Consider the following 19,857-nt stretch of genomic DNA (forward strand, 5'->3'; position numbering starts at 1 on the left):
TCCCTCTCTCCCTTTCTCCCTCTCTCCCTCTCTCCCTCCTCCTCCTCCTCCTGCTCCTCCTCCTCCCCTCCATTCTATGCCGCCGCAACAAACTCCCGACCCAAACCCATGTAATTCCAGCAGACTACGCCAAAGAAAAAAAGCAATCGATCAGCACACGTCCTCAATCTCATTTCCCTCTCCGCAAAAAAAAGACAGGGAAGGAAGGCAAAAAAAAAGAAAAAGAAAAAAAAAAGAGGGAGGGGGCGGCAACCACTCACTCTGACGGCCCAGGTCCCGGCCGAAGTAGCTCTCGAGCAGGTGCTCGCCGTCGCTGGTGCCCTCCTGCGGGTCGTAGACGACGGCCTTGGTGGCGACGGCGAGGCCGATCATGGGCGGGATCTCGCCGAGCTCCTTCCATGGTGATGATGATGATGATGACCCGTTGGCCCCGATTTTGGGTGGTTCGTCGGCGGCATGAGTCGCGCCCACGCCGCTAGTAGCAGTGCTGTCCATGAGCATTTGCGCGTGCACGTTCTGCGCTACGTACTGGCCCATGTGCATGGCGGCGCCGCAGCGCTTGATGCCGGACCACCGCACGATGTCGCCGGCGGCGTAGTGGTGCGAGGCGTTGGGGACGGTGTCGGGGAAGCGGAGGCTGTTGTTGTGGTGAGTGGGGGGGTTGAAGTTAGCCAGGAGGGTGGTTCTGGAATCTGGGGGCTTTTTTATTTCCTTTTTTTTTTGCTGTATTCAGAGAAAGGGGGGAGGAGGAACGAAAAAGGTTCAAAGAGGGTGTGGTGCATGCACGTACGAGGCTTGGATCTTGACGTAGCCCTCGTCGTCCAGGATGGCCTTTGGCAGGAAGGACGAGGTCGGGACGCTCTTGGAGATGGCGTTGACGACCTGGCCGGCGATCAGGCTCGAGCCGTCGGACAGGGTCAGTTTGAAGTGGGACGCGCCGCCGTCGACGGGGGCGGTGTCGAGCACCCTGCGGCCCAGGACGGTCTCGACGCCGGCCTCGCGCAGCACGGCGAGGGCGCGGTCCCGGAAGTCGTCGGGCAGCGGCTCCGACGAGAGCAGCTTGTCCCGCGAGTGGATCAGCGTGACCTTTTGCGTCGGGTGGACCAGCTTCAGCTCCGCCGCCATTTCGACGCCCACGGCGCCTGGTGTTGGGTAATCGCGTCAGTTAATTTCCTCATCCTCTTTTTTTTTTTTTTTTTTTTTGGCTCGAGTCAAGATTCACGGTACTTACCTCCGCCGATGACGACGATGCCCTCTTTGGCATCTTTGATCCGCTGGATGTGGGCGCCGACCTCGGCCAGATACGAGGCCTTGTCCAACGACTGCGGCACGACGGGCCAGGCGCGCCGGAGCCCGGACCCGACGATGAGGAAATCGTAGGCTTCTTCGACGGGCGCCTCGTGCGGCGACGACGCCGTGGCCTTGGCGACGACGGCCGTCTTCTTGGCGCAGTCGACGGATACGACGCGGCCGTGCAGGTGGCGCACGCCGGGTGCCTTGAGCGCGGGCACGTCGTCGAATTTTGTCCACGCCTTGGGGGCATACTCGTCCGAGGCGTGGGCGAGGGGGGTTGAGATCAGGTGCACTGGCTTCGGTGTCAGCCAAAGGGAAGGGAGGGGATTGAAAGCGGTGGGGGCGTACGGAATCCATCGCGCTCGTCGACGACGGTGATCTCAACGGGGATCTTCTCGGTGGGAGCTGGCGTGTCTGGGAGGAAACGCGGCGGCTTGCCGTGGCACAGGTCGAGCAGGTTGAGCGAGGCCGAAAGACCGGCGTAGGAGCCACCAACGACCAAGACCTTGAAAGGCTTGCGAGCGGTCCCGTTCGTGCTGGTGCTGGATGGCATTGTTTTGGTCAGTGGAAGGAGCAGGTGATTTTCCCAGACGGCGCAGAGGCACGTACCGACGGCGGCTAGATATTGTCCAAGACGCGGCTCCCAGCAGGGGTGCGGTCGGCGGCTTGCGCAGCAGGGCTTGGTGGTGGAAGGAGCGCGAGTATACCGATATCGGGTTGGAGCGCGAGAGTTGCACGGGGGAGAGTTGCACGGGGGCCGGGCTGCGGCGGGCGATGGGGGGAGGCTCGGCTGGGAGTACCAATAAAGTTATCAGATGGAGCTGTTGCGGCTAATAATCTGATGGAATCGGATCATCGGGTGGGGCCTCTCACCGTGCGTCGGCTGCGCATGAGGAATCCTGAGCGCGAAACGGAAGCTCCGGTGTGGGGGCATCTCGCTTGGAAGCCTTGGGAGGCCGGCCTGCGCGATACGAGGCGGATGGACAGCGCGCGAGCAGGACTCGACTGTCTTATTTATGGTCAGATGCACGCCGCTGTCGGAGTCTTCGCGCCATTGTTTTATGTAAATCGCTGCTCTGCCTGTGTACGTAGTCTGCCCATCCGAACCATCTCCGACGTCTAGGAGCTGCTTCCGGAAAGTGCATCAAACCTCGCCTCTCTATCCCAAACCCTGGCACCGTCCGACCTCCGTCTGAAGTACAGGATCCGGTGCTGCGGAATGAACTCCTCGTCCGTCTGCTCCACTTTCCAGCGATCCAAAGGAATCTCCCGCGTCCCCAGGAACCGATCTACGTAGCCTACCACGTAGTCGGCGCTGTGGAGATTCGCATCCCAGCGCAGTCGGTGGAGGATGTCAGTTGCCGGCCGGAGCTTCTTGCCGACCCTCGATGCGCCGTCGGCCTGGGGTACGGCAGCCGATGACGCTGTCTCGGCCAGCTCGTCCAGCTCGTCGACCTGATCATCCTCTTCGTCCTCCTCCTCATCCTCAAACTCCCAGCTCTCCTCCAGGTCATTGCCCCAATCATTGCGATCCACAACCAACTCTTCAAGCTTCCCTCGTCCGACGTGCTTGACCTCGACCCACGCCGAAGCCGGGTCAAAAAAGCCTTCGTTCCCGCGGATCTGCTCCGAAAACCGTTCCAGCGCACTGTCGAGCTTGCTCTGCGCCAACTTGCGGTCGCCATCGTCCAGCTTCCCGCTCGCTTCGCCATGTTGCCGCTTCTCGAGGCCAACCAGGTAGCATCCGTAATGGTCTCCTTCCTCGTTGCCCGAAGCCCTCGTGAACCGCATCGGCCACATCCGCGCGTGGATTTCGGGAACTTTTCTGTTGAGATCTGCGGAAACGCGCGCCCCGTCAGCAAATCCGTAAGAACGGAATAAAAGAGAGAGAGAGAGAGAGAGAGAGAAAAAGAGAGAGAGCATTAACGCACCAACAAGCATCGAAGGACAACGACTCTCAACCCACCCAACCAGCTGCCTCCCCTTGACCGAGCTCTTCCCCCAGTACTGAACGTCAACGCGGACGTAGCTCTTGTACGCAGCCAAGAACTCGCCGGCCGCATCATCCGGCCCCGCACCAACAACATCCCCCCACGATGAGAGTGATGCCCCCACCACCATCCCCGCCGCGCGCCGCAACTCGTCCGCCACCACCGCCACCGCCGGCGCCGTCGCCGCCCTCGCGACGTTGACCCGAGGCGCGTGGTAGCCCAGCACCACCATCGGCTCTGCGTGATCGCCGCCCGCCGCTCGCCGCCGATACGACGTATTGGAATGCGTCGCCGCGCGCCGCGCGACGATCAGCGGATCCTCGACGACGTCTTTGGCCCAGTCGAAGCGGGCGTAGTGGTGGAAGAAGGTGCAGACGAGGTGGGCGGGGGTGAGTACGTTGATGTCGTCGACGTCGTCATCGTCGTCGTCGTGGTACGAGAGCAGCTTCGCGACGCGGTCGAGCATCAGGGCGATGTGCGTGCCGCTGAGGTAGCCGAAGCGCGCGGCGTAGATGCCGCGGCGCGTCGCCCACGCGACGAGGAAGCGGTACGCGGTGCGGAAGGCGGCGACGTCCGGAGTGGTCTGGAGGAGGTGCGCGAGGTCGCGGATCGCTTTGAGCTTGGAGAGCGTCTGGAGGGGGAGCGAGAAGAGCGGGTCGTTTGCTGGGAGGGAGAGCGGGGCTGGCCAGCTGGAATGGGGGGAAGGGGGAGTCCTGTTAGCTTGGGATGACTTTCCTGGGGATTTGTTTTCTTTTTTTTTTTTTTGAGATGAGACAGACTTACCTGTTTGCGATGTTTGCGGAGGGACAGTACTGAAGATCGAGCTTGATGCCTTGGATGTCGAGCTCGAGCATCGTTCCGGAATGGGCTTCGACCTTTCGGAGGATGCGCACGCCTTGCGTGGCGGCTTTCCGGAGGTTCTTGATCGCCAGGGTGAAGAATATTTTCGAGCTGACGGAGCTGATACAAAGACAGTCAATGTCCGATGCGACGTTCCAGGCGCCCAGGCCGTAGGAGCCAACAGGAACAACTATCAGAGGAATCTTGCTGCCGGCTGCGGAGATTTGCTGAAGCGTGGATCTCAAGAGAGAAAAAACCTCTCGTCGTTTGAGCGTGTCAGCTTCGGTTGGAAACCCCGAGTGATTCTTGACGAAGCTCTGCAGGGATGCAGAGTCGAGTCCAGCAGGAGGGACGACGGCAGAGATGCTTTCAACCTCCACATTCGCTAAAGCAGGTGATGTTGTGACTTTCAAGGTCGCTCGAATCCCCCAATGATCACTTCCGCACCGCTGCTCCTCTAATCCCGGACGCCCAAACATGTTGAAGTTGGCAACTTCCAGGGCTTCCTCCCCCTTGATCAGAATCCTGTCATATCGCTGAGGCCGGTGAGTCAGGCCGTGGCCGACGATTTCAGCAGCTAGTGGGTTTTTCCCTGGATCGAACGTTGCACCTCGCTCTCCCTCGGCAATGTCGTCGTCATCACCATCTACATTCTCAGGGCAATGGTGCGGCCGAGAAACTGCCCAAGCGTCCAGCAGGCCTGATTCCTCGAGAAGCTGTTCCAAACCGGCCAGTGTCCGGACCGTCTCAGCGGAAACAGACTGGGTCTTGATGGCGTCTTCGATTGTACGCGTAGAGGTTGCTACGTTGAAGTCTCCCGCGACAATCCACGGGCAGTCTGCGTATGTTCCGGAGAGATGGTTCATGAGAGAACGGAGTTGGCTCTTCTTGGCAGCCACGGAGCCATCGGTGAGGCCGCAGGTCAGGTGTATGCCAGCAATGACCAAGGGCTGGAACGCGCCGGATTGAACCACCTTACCGACGCTTTTCATTTTGACAATGACAGCACCCTTGTGGCGGCGTTCAAAAGTCACCATCTCCCAGTCGAAGGCCCAGCGTGATAGGACGACGATGTTGCGTAGACTCAACAGGGGCCCGATGTCTCCTTGATCGGGTGGGGCGTGAGACACGTATGGCCACAAGCTACGGACTTCTTCGTCTTGGAGGAGATGGCTTAGAAAGTCGTCCGAGACCTCCTGTAGAACAAGCACATCGGCTCGCGCGGATTCCGAAAGCAGAGTTTGGACCAGGATTCCAAATCTCTCGTAGGCGGGCGGGTAGATGGAGTCTACCAAAACGTTGTAACTGGATATTCTGAAGGAAGCGGGCATCATCTGCGGAGCTTCTACTGTCGTACACGGGATCCAAGAAGCTGTAAGTGAGTCGAAGCGGTATGTTGTCTCATTTGAAACATTGGAAGCTTGGTTCGGTGAGGCTAAAGGTCGCGATATGGAAAGACCTTGGACAGGATACTGAGCGGTGGAGATGGGGATGGTTGCCGAGACCCTCATTACATCGTCGTCTCCGCGAACCAAGATAGCCAATTCCTCCAAAGGCCATTCGATGGCTGGTAATAAACGTGCCTTGGCTCTCAGAGAATCCCGCAACTCATCGTTACTGGCTTGTCCGACGGTCAAATGCGGGGTATACTGAGGAGGGGCACTTTGAGAAAAGAGACTAAACAGTTTGTGGTGGAGTGTGCGGAGGGAGTCGTCCTCCTTGGGGCAGATATAAATGGTATTGGAGTGCTTGTGGGCGAAGTAACCTGTGTCGTCCAGCTTCAACGACGTGGCTCCGCTGGCATGGAGCCCGTCCAAAGCTGAGCGCAAAAGGGAGATGGCGCTTGGCACAGAATCAGGATGCACAAAAGGATAGAGGAGATTGATGTGAGCGGGCCACTTCTGAGAAGCCTTGTCGTAGGCGGCGCGCAAAGTGTTGACATGTTGCACGAGATGTGCAGGCGGGAGGATTGCCAAAGCGGTTTGGTAAGAGGTAAGGTCAGCCATGGTTGAGAAAGCAAGGAAGAAGAAGGGTTCGATGGGTTCCTGGGTCGGCCATGGTGATGCGACTGCAGAAACATATACGAGTCGAGAGCATGGCGCAGCTGTGGCTTTGGGCGCAAGACGGGCCATTCCCAGGTGAGTCAGGGCGGGCTGCCGAAAGGGGAATGGTCGCACTCGACACCGGGACACCGCATTACCCGAAACGGCATTGCAGCCTACAAACAAGCTAGCCTGGCCTCTCATTGGCTGCTTAACCAACACCAAGTCATGCAAATTCATCAACTCACGCGCGCTGCCTGATGAGCCTAGGACGCCTGCCTTAGAGACTTCCTCTTGGCCGGTGCGTCGTTGGTCTGCAGGGGGGAGTGCCACAGGCCGCTGCACTGCGGGACATAACAGGGCATTGTAGGACGTAGATATAGTTCTACTATAAGATGTACATGAGGGCGTGAAGGCTCATCACGGTATTGAGTTTTTGCTAACTCTTCGGCCGCGATGCCCTATTAGGTGCTTCCTCGACATCTGTAGTAGCATATAAGCCTACTAGCTCATTATTGCCACTTTTCTATATATGCATCTTGGGCACCCTTGATGACTGCTCTCTTATGTAAAGTCCGCGTCTCAGCTTCTGCTACCTCCCGAGTCGCCGCTTGTGCAGGAAGTGTCCGGACCGTAGGTTGCACAGTTGAATAGTGGGACCGTCTAACACCAGGTATAGTCGCCACTGGCCCCAACTTGATCAATATTGGCGGGGGCCATGGCGAACTTACCGAGCAGGAGAGACGGGCTGAACGCGCTCTTTTCATTTCGTCAGGCGTCCTGCACATTGACATGCCGACTGGCAGACCATTACGTGTGCTCGCACGAAATCGAAATGGACCCCGGATTTCTCGCAATGAAAAGAACACCCTGCTGATCTCGGATCCCCAACTCCATGCTTGTTTCATCACCAACTCCCGACCTGGGGGCGAAGATGCAAAGTTCGGGTGATGTGCAAGACGTGCATGAAGGCTCTGACCGAAACATTGACGCAATCCGCCTGCAGAGCCAGACGGACGGGCTGTGCAGCGCTCGCAGCTGGCGTTTGATCAGCCCATATCTGACCGACATGAGTGAGCTGGCTGCCGTCTGTTGACAAAGCACTGCTGAGCTGGGGACTCGGAACAATCTCGACCGCCTTGTGATCAACTACACGGTTCTCATCCCGGGCGCAGCAACCATGGAGGTGAAAACAATTATAGATGGAGTGGGGCTTAGCGCTAGCAGCTTTGGTTGGAGGCAGTCCTTGGTGTACCGCCACAGACCCCGCACCAGTAGTCACCACGCTAGGGAGCACAGCATGCACATGCTCACACGTGCAGCCCAAGTGGTTACCCATGTGCAACTCTTGAGCGTGCGCGTCCGTGGATCTGAGCAACGTCAGAAAAGCAATGCGGCGAGTCTTGCAGTGTTGGTCTGACGAGAGTGTCGTCTTACCGCGAAGCTGCTTATTTCCCCGCGAACTTGGCTGTTTCGGAAGCTGTCTTGTCTCGGAGAGATACTTCCAAGCATCTCAGCTAAGCTACCCTACAAAGCTTGCGTGGCCGTGCAATTGAGGCTCCCAGCTCGCGTCATGGGGCTGGCGCACCACTAACTTCCCACTGGTCCTATCTTGGATTCGACAAGTTCGGGTCCCCAAAAATAGCCTGGAGATCTCCGTAGAGTGTTGTTATTCGCCAGATGTTACATCCCTGCTTGAGCCCGATGATACACTGTCTCGAACTGCAATATAAATCCAACTCGTGCCCATTGAATAGGAGGACCATCAACAGCAGCCAGTCTTCCCTTCAACAACCCGAGCCAAGTCATTCACCATCTCTAATCCTAATCCTCCAAAAGAAACCCCCCAGAATGCATTCCAACGCCCCAGTTGCTGCCCTTTTGGGATTCGCAGCTTCACTCGCCGCCGCCGCTCCGGCGAACACTCCGGTTGGGACTCCAGTCAACACTCCCAACTCCCAGTACTACTCGACTCCAGCCCCTAGTGGTGGCGACTATGGCAACAGCGACTACGGCTATGGCTCTGAGTCGGCGACTGGGAAGGTCATCACCGTCAGTTACGACGTCTCGCCCATTCCGACCGAAGTCCACCCCGACGGCGACAAGTTCCGGTTCCCGCTCTCCAACGACTTCCCCAACCCTGACCAGAAGGAGGTCGACGACATCCAGGAGATCGCCGGCGGCACTCTTCCCAACGGCGGCGGTGGCGACCCCCCAAGCGGCGACGCTCTCACGTCTCTCAGGCTCATCGCCTTCAACGAGATCTTCGAAGTGGCCTTCTTCACCGACCTGCTCAAGAACATCACCGAGAACGTGCATGGCTACCGGGTCGAGGATGCCACCAAGCTCAACATCGACATGGACGACCTCATCATCATCCTCGCCACGGTGCAGGCGCAGGAGGAGCTCCACGCGCTCAATGCCAACGGGGCGCTGCAGAAGTTCAACGCAGGCCCGATCCAGCCGTGCGAGTACGTGTTCGGGGTGGACAACCTGAAGGATGCCATCGCCACTGCTGCGACCTTCACCGACGTCGTCCTCGGCACGCTGCAGGATGTTGAAAACGACTTTGGGCTGAGCGGCGACATCGGATTGATCCGCGGGGTTGCATCGGTCATCGGGCAGGAGGGCGAGCAGAACGGCTTCTACCGCCTCTTCCAGGGCAAGCGGCCCTCGGCCGAGCCGTTCCTGACGGCCAGCACGCGCGAGTTTGCCTTCTCGGCGCTGAACCAGAACTTCGTGGTCGAGGGCACCTGCCCCAACATCGACACCATCGACCTCCCCATCTTCGAGCCGCTCAAGCTGATTGGGCAGCCGCAGCCCAAGGACAGCATCGTCACGTTCCAGATCCAGTGCAACGGCACCATCGACGAGGACGGGCTGTCGCTGGTCCTGATCAATGGCCAGAACCTGCCCATCATCGAGAAGCTCCAGAACGTCAAGAAGATGGACCACGACGTCATTCAGTTCGACGCCGCCTTCCCGTTCGATACCAACCTCCTGTTCGGGCTGACCATTGCGGTTGTCACCAACACGGACCAGGGTCTGACTGACGTCGACAAGGTTGCCGATGCAACCGTCTTTGGCCCCGCCCTGATCGAAGTGAACTAAGAAGACCATATCAAGGGACGCTAGCGCCCTGGCCACGGTCCTTGCCGGGTTGACAATGTGGAGAGCGCCAGCCGCAATCGCCGTGGCGTTTTCAGAGATGCTCTTATGACAGTGTGGGACATGCATGGCACTCCTTTTCTGCTTTCTCTTTTTGAGTTTTTGCCTTAGAGTTTGTGCATTTCGCCGCGTAAAGATAGTTATTATGGCTCACCATCCATCATCGAAACTTCACTTCGACTCTTGACCACCTGTGTTCCGAAATAGCCATATTGGCGCAAGTGACATAGGCTGTGATGTGTACTAACCACGGTAGGTGAGGTGATATCCAGGGAGCGGTCCGTCACGCTGGACACGCTGCAGCCGGGAACCATGGGGGTTTTTGTGATCGTTCATGTGGTCTTCTAAGCGCTGACGCGTCGCTAGGGTGCCATGTGAGGGCGGCCACGTCTTTGAGTCGCCGGGTCGGGTCGGGTCCCCGCGCGCCAACCACCAACCCCGCTTCTGCACCTCTGCCCATCCACAGCGGCAGCCATCATGGGGAGCGTCATCTCCGTCGTCCACGAGTCCTACAAGATCATCTCAGCCGCCATCAAGACTCTCCTCGCCCTCAATGCCGATTACCAGGAACTGCTTGCCCGCGCGGCCAAGCCCCCCGGCCTCCCAGCCTCAGCCCCAACACAGCCTTACTGGCTGCAGGATCCGCCCTTTCCAGAACTGGTAGACGCCAGGTCGGAGAAGCTTCCGGAGTCCGCCGATGTCGCCATAATTGGCAGCGGCATCACCGCCGCCGCCGTTGCCCGCGCCCTGCTACTTGAGGCTCAGCGCAAGAATGCTCCGCTGGAAAGAGTTGTTGTCCTGGAAGCACGCCAGCTGACCAGCGGCGCCACGGGCAGAAACGGCGGCCACATCAAGCCTTCGTCATATGCCGATTTTGCCCAATTGAGGAAGAAGTTTGGACCCGACCGTGCTGCTGCCATTGTCCGCTTCCAGCGCCAGCATCTCACCCACATCCCCCACCTCTGTCGCGCTGAGCGGTTTGACATTGCCGAATGCCGCCATGTTGAGACAGTCGACCTCTTCTTGGATACCGCCTCGTTCGAAAGGCGGTCAAAAGAAGTCGACGAGCTTAAGAACGCCGTGCCCGAAGCCGAGCACACCATCCGCGACAGTAAAGAAACCCAAAAGGTAAGCACCTCCCCCATCACAAATCAAAACAAAACAAAAAAAACCCAAAAACTGACCCGACCCCCACCAGGCCTTCCACACCTCCTCCCAAGTCGTCGGCTCCATCGCCTACCCCGCCGCCGCCCTCTGGCCCTACCGCTTCGTCGCCTCCGTCTGGCACTCCCTCCTCACCCAGTTCCCCTCCACCCTCTCCATCGAGACGAGCACCCCGGTCGAGCGCATCGCCTCCGCCGCGTCTGACAACCACCACCACCACCCTTTCCTGTGCCACACGCCCCGCGGCGTCGTCCGCGCCCGCCACGTCGTGCACGCCACCAACGCCTTCGCCAGCCACCTCGTCCCGGGCCTCCGCACCAAGATGACGGGCCTCCGCGCCCACATGTCCGCCCAGCGGCCCGGCACTGCTTTCGTATCAGACCCCGCCGGCGCGCGCTCGTGGGGCATCATGTACGGCGCCGGGTTCGACTACGTGACGCAGCGGCCCGCGGCGGCGGCGGCGACGACGACGACGACGACGACGAAGGCGGCGGGTCCTGGAACGTCGCCCTCCGATGATCTGGGTCAGCCGTCAGACGGAGGGGCAGAAGGAGGAGAAGCGCGAGCGGGAGGGGAGGAAGGCGGCGGCGGCGGCGACATCCTCCTCGGCGGCGGCTTCCTGCGCTCCCTCAAGCAGGGCCTCGACCAGACGGCCGTCTGGGACGACTCGCGCCTCGACGCCCTCACCGCCACGCACCTCAACGGCGTGCTGCCCGCCGTCTTCGGGCCGCGGCACTGGGGCCCCGACGCGCCCGGGGGCCGCCTCAAGAGCATGTGGTCCGGGACCATCTGCTTCACGGCCGACGCCGTGCCGTTTGTCGGCAGGGTGGATCCGCGCTTGACGGGGCGGAGTGTCGGTGTCGGGAAGGCGGATGCTGCTGAGCGGCGGGAGGGGGTGGTGGAGGCGGGGGTGGAGCCGGGGGAGTGGATCGCGGCGGGGTATCATGGCGATGGCATGATTTACGCGTGGCTGTGTGGCACCGCTGTCGGGTTGATGCTCGCGGGGTCAGAGGACGATGAGGGACTGCCCGACAGGCCGGGCTTGCCGGGAGGGAAGGTGGACGCGTGGCTGCCGAGGGAGCTGAGGATCAGTTATGATCGTGTCAAGGGGTTGAGTCTGGCTGATCTGGCGGATGAGATGGAGTAGGGGGCAGACCCTTTGCGCACGGGAGGATGATCTGCCGGCGCTGCATGTCTGTATCCTGTGCTTCAACGCATGATCGAGATCGTGGATGCGTGACAGCATCCGCTTGGAGAAGAAAGTAATCCTCTACTAGAGCACATTGCGCAGAAGAACGCCACGGCCAAAAAATAGAGTCGTACGTAAAAGGCCAAAGCAGCATCATCAACAGCCAACCGCCCCGGCCACCGCTAACCTCTCCTCCATCATGTCCGTCACATACGCTCTCCGTACGTAGAAGTTTATCAAAGCTGCTGAAGACTCGGTACCCCATATGGTCATCAGAAGGCCTATGCTGAGTAGGAAGGGGCCACCAACAACTCAGACAACTGTACGTCGACGAATGATTTTGATTCGATGAGGAGCTTGACATTGAAACAGAGTTGTTGAAATTTGTGCCCGCGGTGCTTTCTTTCACAGCGTGGTGTGGTCGAAGCGATTGCCCGGATGCAGACGTCGATTCGGACACCTTTCCTGCGTCTGCCGCTATAGAGAACATCTCGATACAAATGTAACATCTAACACGTTTCTTCATATACAGACAGTTGAAGTAAATAGCTGGACGCGAAAAAGAGGTCTCAGCTTGTTCAAATAAAGATAAACCCAGTATGTGCATTATCTACGTATACAAAACATGTACAGACTTAACTCTCTACCAGCTAGCTATCAGCTGAAACTCTAGAGCCCCCAAACACTTTGACGCGTCCGCAAGCTGATGGCGGGTGTTGCAAAGAGAACTCCGTTAAGCGCTGGTTGGATGTCGCTGCCGGGCGTGGGGATCCTTCGGGGGAAAAAATGGCCCGGTATTACTGGCCGCGTATGATGTTTAACATGACCAGAAAGTTGCTTTTTTTATCCTCTCTCTCACATGTTTCTTAATTTCAAACCAACCACAACCACCGCCAAGCTTTTGTTTTTGTTGTTCGTGGCTGCGATTCGCTGCGGGATTATTCCAACATGGAATCGTCTGAGGTCAGACGGACACACACACATACACACACACTCTCTCTCTCCGCCCCAAATTTCTCTCCTCACATCATCTCCAAACCTGATCTCATCCGCGTGTACTCTCAGAAGAGATTTTCCTTTGCAATTTAGCCCAGAGTTGATTCTGACCCTCTGCTGCCTTGCTGAGCACGAATGACGACGACTTGTACGCGCACGCGACCTTTTTTCCTCCTTCTCTTTTTCTCCATTTGCAGTGTGTCAGGGCACAAAGGAAGTAGGCAAGAGTCGACCTCTCTGCCAGAGAATCCGCTCACCTTCCTCACGGCTGGCTGGCATTTGACGTTCCTCTTTCGCTTCTATAAGCACACATCGCCCCCTTCCTCGCCGTGCTTGCCATGGCTGGGGAGAGAACGCTTTCACGACGATGGTATACAGATACTCTGATTTAGATTATTTTTAAGCCAAACACTATCAATCGGTAGCAAGAGTTGGCGTGGCTGGCCGTGCTTCATCTGTTCATCACGCTTTTCCTTCTCAAAACCTTTTTCCTCCACCAATGAGAACCAGAAAAGATAAAAGCAAAACTTTGGGGTATCAGGGAATCTGAGGGCAAGAGGCTAAGATATCTATACTTTACGGGCGTGATGGGGAAAGGGAGAGAATGAGAAAGAGAAAGAAAAAGAAAAAAGAAAAGAGAAAGAAGAAGAATGAAAAACAAATCAGCAAAATGCGGCAGTAGCAGCAGGATCCACCCACCCACCCACACTGCCTGCCAATACCAAACCACTTCTCGGGATGCAACTTCAGCCAGACAAGACCAGGCCGGCCACCAAAAAAGCCATTCAATCATCAATCCACCAACCAACCAACCAACCAACCCCCCATCTTTCTCCCCTCAACAATCCGCCAAAATCTCCCCAAGAAATCCCACCAACCAACCAAAACCCCTCCATCCCTAATACCAACCCGTCTCAAAATACTCGTCCTCCTCCTCATCGCCGTCGGTGGTGTCCTCCTCCTCCTCCTCGTCGTCGTCATCGACGTCAGAGCTCCACAAAGCCGCTGACTCCACCGCCGACGCCTTGGCGTTGCCGCTGACCCTCCTCCTCATCGGTCCTCTCGCCGGCACCGGCGCGCCCGAGACATGGTTCCAGACGAAGTAAGAAGGCGCGTCTGCGTCGGCATTGTCGGCAGCGCGGGGAGCAGGGGCACGTTGCTGGATGACGGGCGGGAAAGCTGGCTCGGCGTCGTTCGTGTGTCGGTTGAAGGCTTGGTCGATGCGCTGCAGGTGGGTGTCGACGTCGTCGGTGTTGTTGTTGTTGTTGTAGTCGTGGAACGGCGGCGGTGCTTGCGGTTGCTGCGTGTGCTCGTAGGTAGGCTGTGGGGCGGTGGTGTACTGGCCGTGGTGGGTGTAGTAGGGAGCGGAGTACTGCAGCTGGTCGTAGGCGTGGTCGAACGCCGCTTGTTGTTGCTGCTGCGGCGGGAAAGGCTGGCGACCAAACGACGATGCTGGGGGTTGTTGTGCCTCCTGCTGCTGCTGGAATTGGTACGTCTGATCCGAACCGCCGTAGGCTCCTCCCCTGGCTTTGAGACTCGCCACCTGTTGTAACTGCTGTTGAACCACTTCCCTGTGATTCTGGTATACCTCCTGTAGCTCGCGAGATTTGTCGACACAAAGTTGATTCCATAGAGCGCGCCTGGCTACCGGGGAGCTCACCCTGCCCTTCTCGTACGCCCTCTGAAGTTGCCTCAACCTGACGTCCTTCATGTACTCGAGCGGCTGCAGACGCTGCTCCCTCCTCTTCAGCAGGCGGTCGTCATCAGCTACCTGTTCTGCAAACCGCCTGCACCCCTTCAAGTCATGGTACTGCTTATAGCGCCGGATGGCCTCTTCGTTGTAGCACTCAACCAGGGTGTTTCCGTCGCGCGTGGCGCGCGTGTCCCTCAAGACGTGCACCTCTGATGGCCAGTCGGCGAATGCTTCCTGGGCAATGACCTCGTTCTCGAGCTCGATCGCTTCCATGCGCCTGTCGTAGTTCATTGAACGGTCCGTCCAATACTTCCAGGCCGGGCTTCGCTTCTTTTCTAGAGCGTCCAGCATCTCCATCTGCCATCCGCGTAGCAAGGGACCGGTGTGAGTGGAACTGCCTCCGAACTCCCAGCCAAAAGCCGGTGGCATGGCGGTGGGAGTGTCGGAAGGGGAGTCGACGTCAGGCCTGACCTTTATAGTCTCCGACGAACTGTTGCGGTAGTGACCGAGATTTTGGAAGCGCATGGTGGAGCTCCCATCAGGGATCGAAGTGGCATGGCTGTGCTGAGGATGGACTGACGGCTTGTTTAGCGAAGGCAGTTGATGCAAGGATTGTTGGCGTCTCGTGTTTTGAACGTCGGGGGCAAACTGGTACCCGTTTCTAGTGCCGCGCTGAGGGAGGTAGCTCTGAGTGTCGTATTGCGTATGCTGCTTCTGAAGAGGGGGCGTAGAATCCGGCAGATCGATGTGTCCGTGCTGCATGGTGCTCCTCATGAGCTCCGGAATTGGGGTATCTGAAGTACGACCACCAGTTAGAAATGGATCCAATCCATCCTTACCCATATCTTTCGCGTGCTCCTCTTGAGTCGGAGCGTTCTCGGTTTTGGTCCCTCTACGACGCTGCTCCTCCTCTTCTGACAGCACGACTGGCTCGCCGTCCGCCGGGCTCCACACCTCAAGCTGAACCTCGCCTTTGCAAAAGTACTCGCAGAAGGTATTCCAGTAGTTCAGGTCGACACCTTTACCCGTCAGCAGCGGGTACGCGCCGCCGCGTTGGAAACGCACGCACGTAAGACGCTGCCTTTCGTGGACGAGAACCGAGTTGATATCACCCGACATGCTAGTGGAAGTTTGTTCCACCCGGCCTTTGACTACGTCTACCTTGAGGCAGCAAGAGCGTTGGGGCGAGAAAGGCGCGTTTTCTTGGTCCTCAGCGAACCGCAGTACACTGTCGCTGGCACAGTGCCTCGTGTCCGCGTGCGCCCGGGCAGTCGTATTGTACTCGGCGTACGCCCGGGCATCCTTCAAGTGCACCCGGCCACTCTCATGCGTTGCCAGATTTTGGCGTACCTGGACGGTTTTGGGGGCCAACGGTGCGCGACCGGCGGCTGATCTGCCCTGGGGTTTGTTGCTCAGCTCTTCATTCGACGACACTTGGGTGCGAACGGGTCCGGAAACTTCCAAGAACCTTGATGTATGTGCCGAAGGCCAAGCCATAATCTGCCATGAGTGCTGGGCAGAATCTTCGCCCAGCAAGGGCGCCTCAACATCCAGATCCTGAACTGAACGTCTCCTTTTCGCCACGTGGACCCTCGTTCCGGTCTTTTGATCCTCAAAACTTTTTGAACCCTTGAAATTATATCCCACAAAGCGCTGCTCTTTTTCTCGAACGAACAAGACGGTCCAGACGGTGGGTTTTGCGGTAGAAGTCTCATGGAAGTTGGGGCCGCGATCGATAATGTTGAACAGGGCCAACCGCGCGTCTTCAGACTCGGGCAAAACTTCGATCTCAAACATTTTCAACGCGGCAACATCTTGATTTTCGGTGATTGTGAACAGCTTCACCGGCTTCTCCCTGAGCTCCGCAGGCACGTACGGTTCGACACAGGGAAGCGTCCTCGCGGTGATGGACTCGATCGGAATCTCTCGAGGCTGCAACAGGCACAAGCCTTCCCAGTTCTGGCGGCCGAAGCGGAACCACTGGTCGAAGATGTCTTCAAGATTCGGAACAACATTGCACTGCGTGGCGGGCGGGCAAGGCGATTGTGGCGGCGCAGGATACTGTTGCAGTGAGCTCTGCGTTGTGTTGTCGTCGTTAGTGGTAGCGCCAATGTGCTTCAACAGCATGTCGGACAGAACATTGTTTTGTACATTGTTGCGGTCATCCCCGCATGTTTCGCCCTCGGCGTCGATATCCCCTTTGTCCTTGTAGATGTGGAACTCACTGCTCGCGGCCCTTTGCGGGCTGGGCGCCACAGGAGTGAAATCATATCCAAGAGCTTGCGATTCTGCACTGACAGCTGAAGAGGAACCGCCCATATGAGAAGCTGTTTTGACCTCTTGGGTCGGTGCGGCGGGGAAAGTGAAGCCCAAAAGGTCCGGGTGATACTTGCGCTTGGTTGACTGAGTAGGCCCGACGTGGGCGGGGTCCTTCGAGGATGAGTCAACGTTGACCTGCGTCTTGAAGTTGGCCGACAGGTGAGGCAAGCTGTTTTTGGCTATGGGCTTGGCTGCGGACGTGGTTGCTTCGCGGAATCGGGGTGTAGGCTCATCCTTCCGGATGTGCTGGCCAACAATGTCAATATCGGCAGTTGGTGCCCACTCCGTCGATGCGGTGGTCGATGACAGCGATCGCGGGTGCTCTGAAAAGGCAGCAGCTACTGAAACAGTAGGTGACGAAACAATGTCAGCGCTCGGGACCGGTGGTGGTGCAAGGAATGGCTTGTTGACTTTGCCGTAGCCGAGGACGCCGTGCAAGATCATGGAGCGGCCGGCTACAGTCGGTCTATGATCTTTGATGCGCTTCCGTTCGATGGTGCGCAGCCGCTTCCAGTGTTGCTCATCGTGCATGGTGTCGTAGCTTCGTGTTGTAGCGCGTTAAAAGAGCGAAGACGGTGGATGCGCTGAAGAGCGGTAAGGTTTGCAGGCAAAAGAGGAAGAGGAGTGTCGCAAGAAAGGGTTGAAGTAAAGCGAAAAAAGTAGTATTATATAAAGGGCGTCTGTCAAAGTGCGCAGCCGAAGCAAAAGCCTGGTCCGTCGGCTTCACCTCACGTGCAAGGTCTTCAGATTCTCCGGGTTGCCCGCCGGGAAGGCAGTCACGAGGCAAGTAGCGTAGTATAGTGAGTGAAAAAGAACGAGCGGCAAGGTGCTTGAGGCTCTCATGCGCCCGTCGTTGGGCCCTGCCTCTTTGCGTCGTGTTTCCAGAAGGTCTGACCCTGGTCAGCTGTCCTCCGGCCGTTGGCCCAAGATGGTTTTACGTCGAAATCAATACGTGACTGCCTCAGTGCTAACACCACTTGCAAACACTTCCACTCTCACGACGGTGATAATCTCCGCAAACAGGTCTTGGCAAACGGGGAGTCACGCGGCATCGACTAGTACGGCGGTTGAGGTCATGATGTTGGACGTCAGCATTACTATTCATCACAGAGTATGGCGACCCTGACCGGCTGTACTTTCCGACAACATCTCCATGCACAATCATTACAACTCGGACTTGTCGCAGCCCCCGCTGCTGGCGTCGCCAACGGAGAACTTGTAGATGGCCTCCAACACGTAGGGCGGATCCTCGGGGCCGAAGATCTGCTTGCTGTCGCGCTGCCACTCTGGTTGGTTGATCCCGTCGATCCAGTCCTCCACTTCCATGACGACGCACCCGTACTGCTCGACAACGCGCGGGCGATCCGGGTCATCGAATAAGCCTTGGGTCTTCTTGAGTGTCAAGGTCCCTGCAGGAAAGTCAGTATCAGGCACCGACGCTACCTACACCATTGTTTGACTCTTACCGTTCTGGCCGCCGCACGAGTAAACCTGGAAAGCATCCTGGTCGGTGAAAACGTCTACCTTGATACCCGAGAAATCACTCGAGAGACTGGCCACGGGGCCCTTGGTCCGCCAGTCATAGGGGCCGTCCTGTGCACGGTTGACAATGTAGCACGTGTCATAACCGCTGCAGCCGGTGCCGCAATTGCCAACGATCTCGGGGTCATTGAAGCTCGCGCCAATTTGCTTGGGAGCGCTCCAGAAGTCGTTGACGGAACCCTTCTGGTTAGGCAGGATGGTGCCGTTGGGGATCAAGATGCCATCGGTGCCAATGCGCTGGCCGGAATAAGGGAGCGACAGGGTATGGTTGAGGGCGGTCGCCGTCTCGTTGTTTGCGAAGCCATCCAAATTCCAGTACGTCTGGAGTCGCGTCAGACAAAAAAAAAAATTGTCGGCACATGTCACAAAACTCACATGAGAACTCAGCATAATCGGCGTCTTCTTGGTCAGCGCCGTGGCGTACATCTTCAGGTGCCAAGCATAGGGAGTCAGAGTGTAGGTGATGTAGCTCTTGACGGCTCCAGGGAAACCTTGGTCTCCATCGGGATCGAGAAGAGAGAAGGTGATGGAGTTTTCGGTGTGGGCCTCGACGGTAAAGTTGCGCTGAGCACTGTTAGAGGATGCAGGCGGGCAAGGAGGCGAGGAAGCGAACGCACCCAGTCCCAGCCATCAGATCCGCCGTGCAGCGTGTCCAGACCGCCATTCTCGTTGGCGTCAACGTGGTAGGTTACGCCGTCGATCTCGAAGGTGCTGTTCTTGATGCGGTTTGCGTAGCGTCCTTGGGGTTGGTCAGCCACAGCCGCCATGCGCTTCCTCCCGCAAGGCTTGAAACATACCGGGCACGCCACCAAGATGCGGGTGCAGCTTATCGATGCCATAGTAGCTCGCATTGTCAAAGCCCAGCACGATGTCGCGCTCGACGCCATTGGTGTCGTTGATGAAGAGGTTGGAGATGGAGGCGCCGTAGGCAATGAAGTTGGCGCGGATGCCCTCAGCCGAGATCTCGTACTTGCCGTCGGCGTCCTGTGCGTGCGCGGCGGGGAGCAGCAGCGAGGCCGCGGCGGCGACGAAGGCGCGGGAGGCTACCATGTTGATGATGCGCGCTGATGAGATTAGGGCTCCAATGGCACCGGGGACGGACAGGGCGGAGGCGGGAGAGAGCACATTCCTGGGGAGCGGGCAGCGTGGGCCTTATAGGCAGAAGCTACCTGGGCGCACGCACGCGCATGACCGGCGAGTTGGTAAGACTCGAGCGCATTTCTGGGCCATTTCCGGGGACAAGGGAGGCCTGCTGCGGGGGGAACTGAATGAAGGCAGGAAGGATCATCAGGCACGGCCAGTGCGCTGGGATCAAGCTTTGGTGCAACCCTTGTCGGTGAGGCCAAAGACCGGTGGGCGCATGCGGCGCGAAGGATCCGGCGGGCGGAGGCTGTGGCAGATGAGGAGACGCGGCGCGGCACAGTCGATGTCATAATTCACTTGTTTGCTGTTTGTCTCCTGGGGGCCACTCTCCCACTGCGGGGGAAGCGGCGGGGGATGCGCCGCCAATTTCCGGCCACCCCAGATCCGCCGCCAGCGCGGTCATCATCAACCGGGAACGCTCGTGGCTCCTTTCTTTTTTTTTTCTTGATGGTCATTACTATTTCTTGTTTCGCATAC

At 58.0% G+C, this 19,857-nt stretch overlaps 6 protein-coding genes across 6 annotated transcripts; 2 read left to right on the forward strand and 4 right to left on the reverse strand.

Moving 5' to 3' along the window:
- Window positions 1-74: 74 nt before the first annotated feature.
- On the reverse strand, window positions 75-1,846 carry BKCO1_500001 (apoptosis inducing factor; the record flags this gene model as incomplete). Its single annotated transcript, XM_020276599.1, has 5 exons — window positions 75-124; window positions 261-637; window positions 791-1,142; window positions 1,232-1,585; window positions 1,642-1,846. The coding sequence occupies 5 exons, from the start codon at window positions 1,844-1,846 to the stop codon at window positions 75-77; spliced, it is 1,338 nt and encodes a 445-aa protein (XP_020127556.1).
- Window positions 1,847-2,412: 566 nt separating this feature from the next.
- Window positions 2,413-6,130, reverse strand: BKCO1_500002 (uncharacterized protein; the record flags this gene model as incomplete). Its single annotated transcript, XM_020276610.1, has 3 exons — window positions 2,413-3,128; window positions 3,225-3,973; window positions 4,068-6,130. 3 exons carry the CDS (start codon window positions 6,128-6,130, stop codon window positions 2,413-2,415), a joined length of 3,528 nt encoding a protein of 1,175 aa, XP_020127558.1.
- A 1,887-nt stretch (window positions 6,131-8,017) lies between these two features.
- Window positions 8,018-9,277, forward strand: BKCO1_500003 (sexual development protein; the record flags this gene model as incomplete). Its single annotated transcript, XM_020276621.1, has 1 exon — window positions 8,018-9,277. One exon carries the CDS (start codon window positions 8,018-8,020, stop codon window positions 9,275-9,277), a length of 1,260 nt encoding a protein of 419 aa, XP_020127557.1.
- Window positions 9,278-9,811: 534 nt separating this feature from the next.
- On the forward strand, window positions 9,812-11,645 carry BKCO1_500004 (fad dependent oxidoreductase; the record flags this gene model as incomplete). The annotated part of the gene is made up of 2 exons (XM_020276632.1): window positions 9,812-10,462; window positions 10,533-11,645. The coding sequence occupies 2 exons, from the start codon at window positions 9,812-9,814 to the stop codon at window positions 11,643-11,645; spliced, it is 1,764 nt and encodes a 587-aa protein (XP_020127553.1).
- Window positions 11,646-13,581: 1,936 nt separating this feature from the next.
- On the reverse strand, window positions 13,582-17,226 carry BKCO1_500005 (uncharacterized protein; the record flags this gene model as incomplete). Its single annotated transcript, XM_020276643.1, has 1 exon — window positions 13,582-17,226. One exon carries the CDS (start codon window positions 17,224-17,226, stop codon window positions 13,582-13,584), a length of 3,645 nt encoding a protein of 1,214 aa, XP_020127552.1.
- A 633-nt stretch (window positions 17,227-17,859) lies between these two features.
- BKCO1_500006 (aldose 1-epimerase) lies at window positions 17,860-19,287 on the reverse strand (the record flags this gene model as incomplete). The annotated part of the gene is made up of 5 exons (XM_020276654.1): window positions 17,860-18,104; window positions 18,162-18,558; window positions 18,613-18,801; window positions 18,855-18,976; window positions 19,035-19,287. The coding sequence occupies 5 exons, from the start codon at window positions 19,285-19,287 to the stop codon at window positions 17,860-17,862; spliced, it is 1,206 nt and encodes a 401-aa protein (XP_020127555.1).
- Between the last annotated feature and the right edge of the window lie 570 nt (window positions 19,288-19,857).

Source organism: Diplodia corticola (assembly GCF_001883845.1).
Source record: "Diplodia corticola strain CBS 112549 chromosome Unknown scaffold50, whole genome shotgun sequence".
In the NCBI taxonomy this organism is placed as follows: domain Eukaryota; kingdom Fungi; phylum Ascomycota; class Dothideomycetes; order Botryosphaeriales; family Botryosphaeriaceae; genus Diplodia; species Diplodia corticola.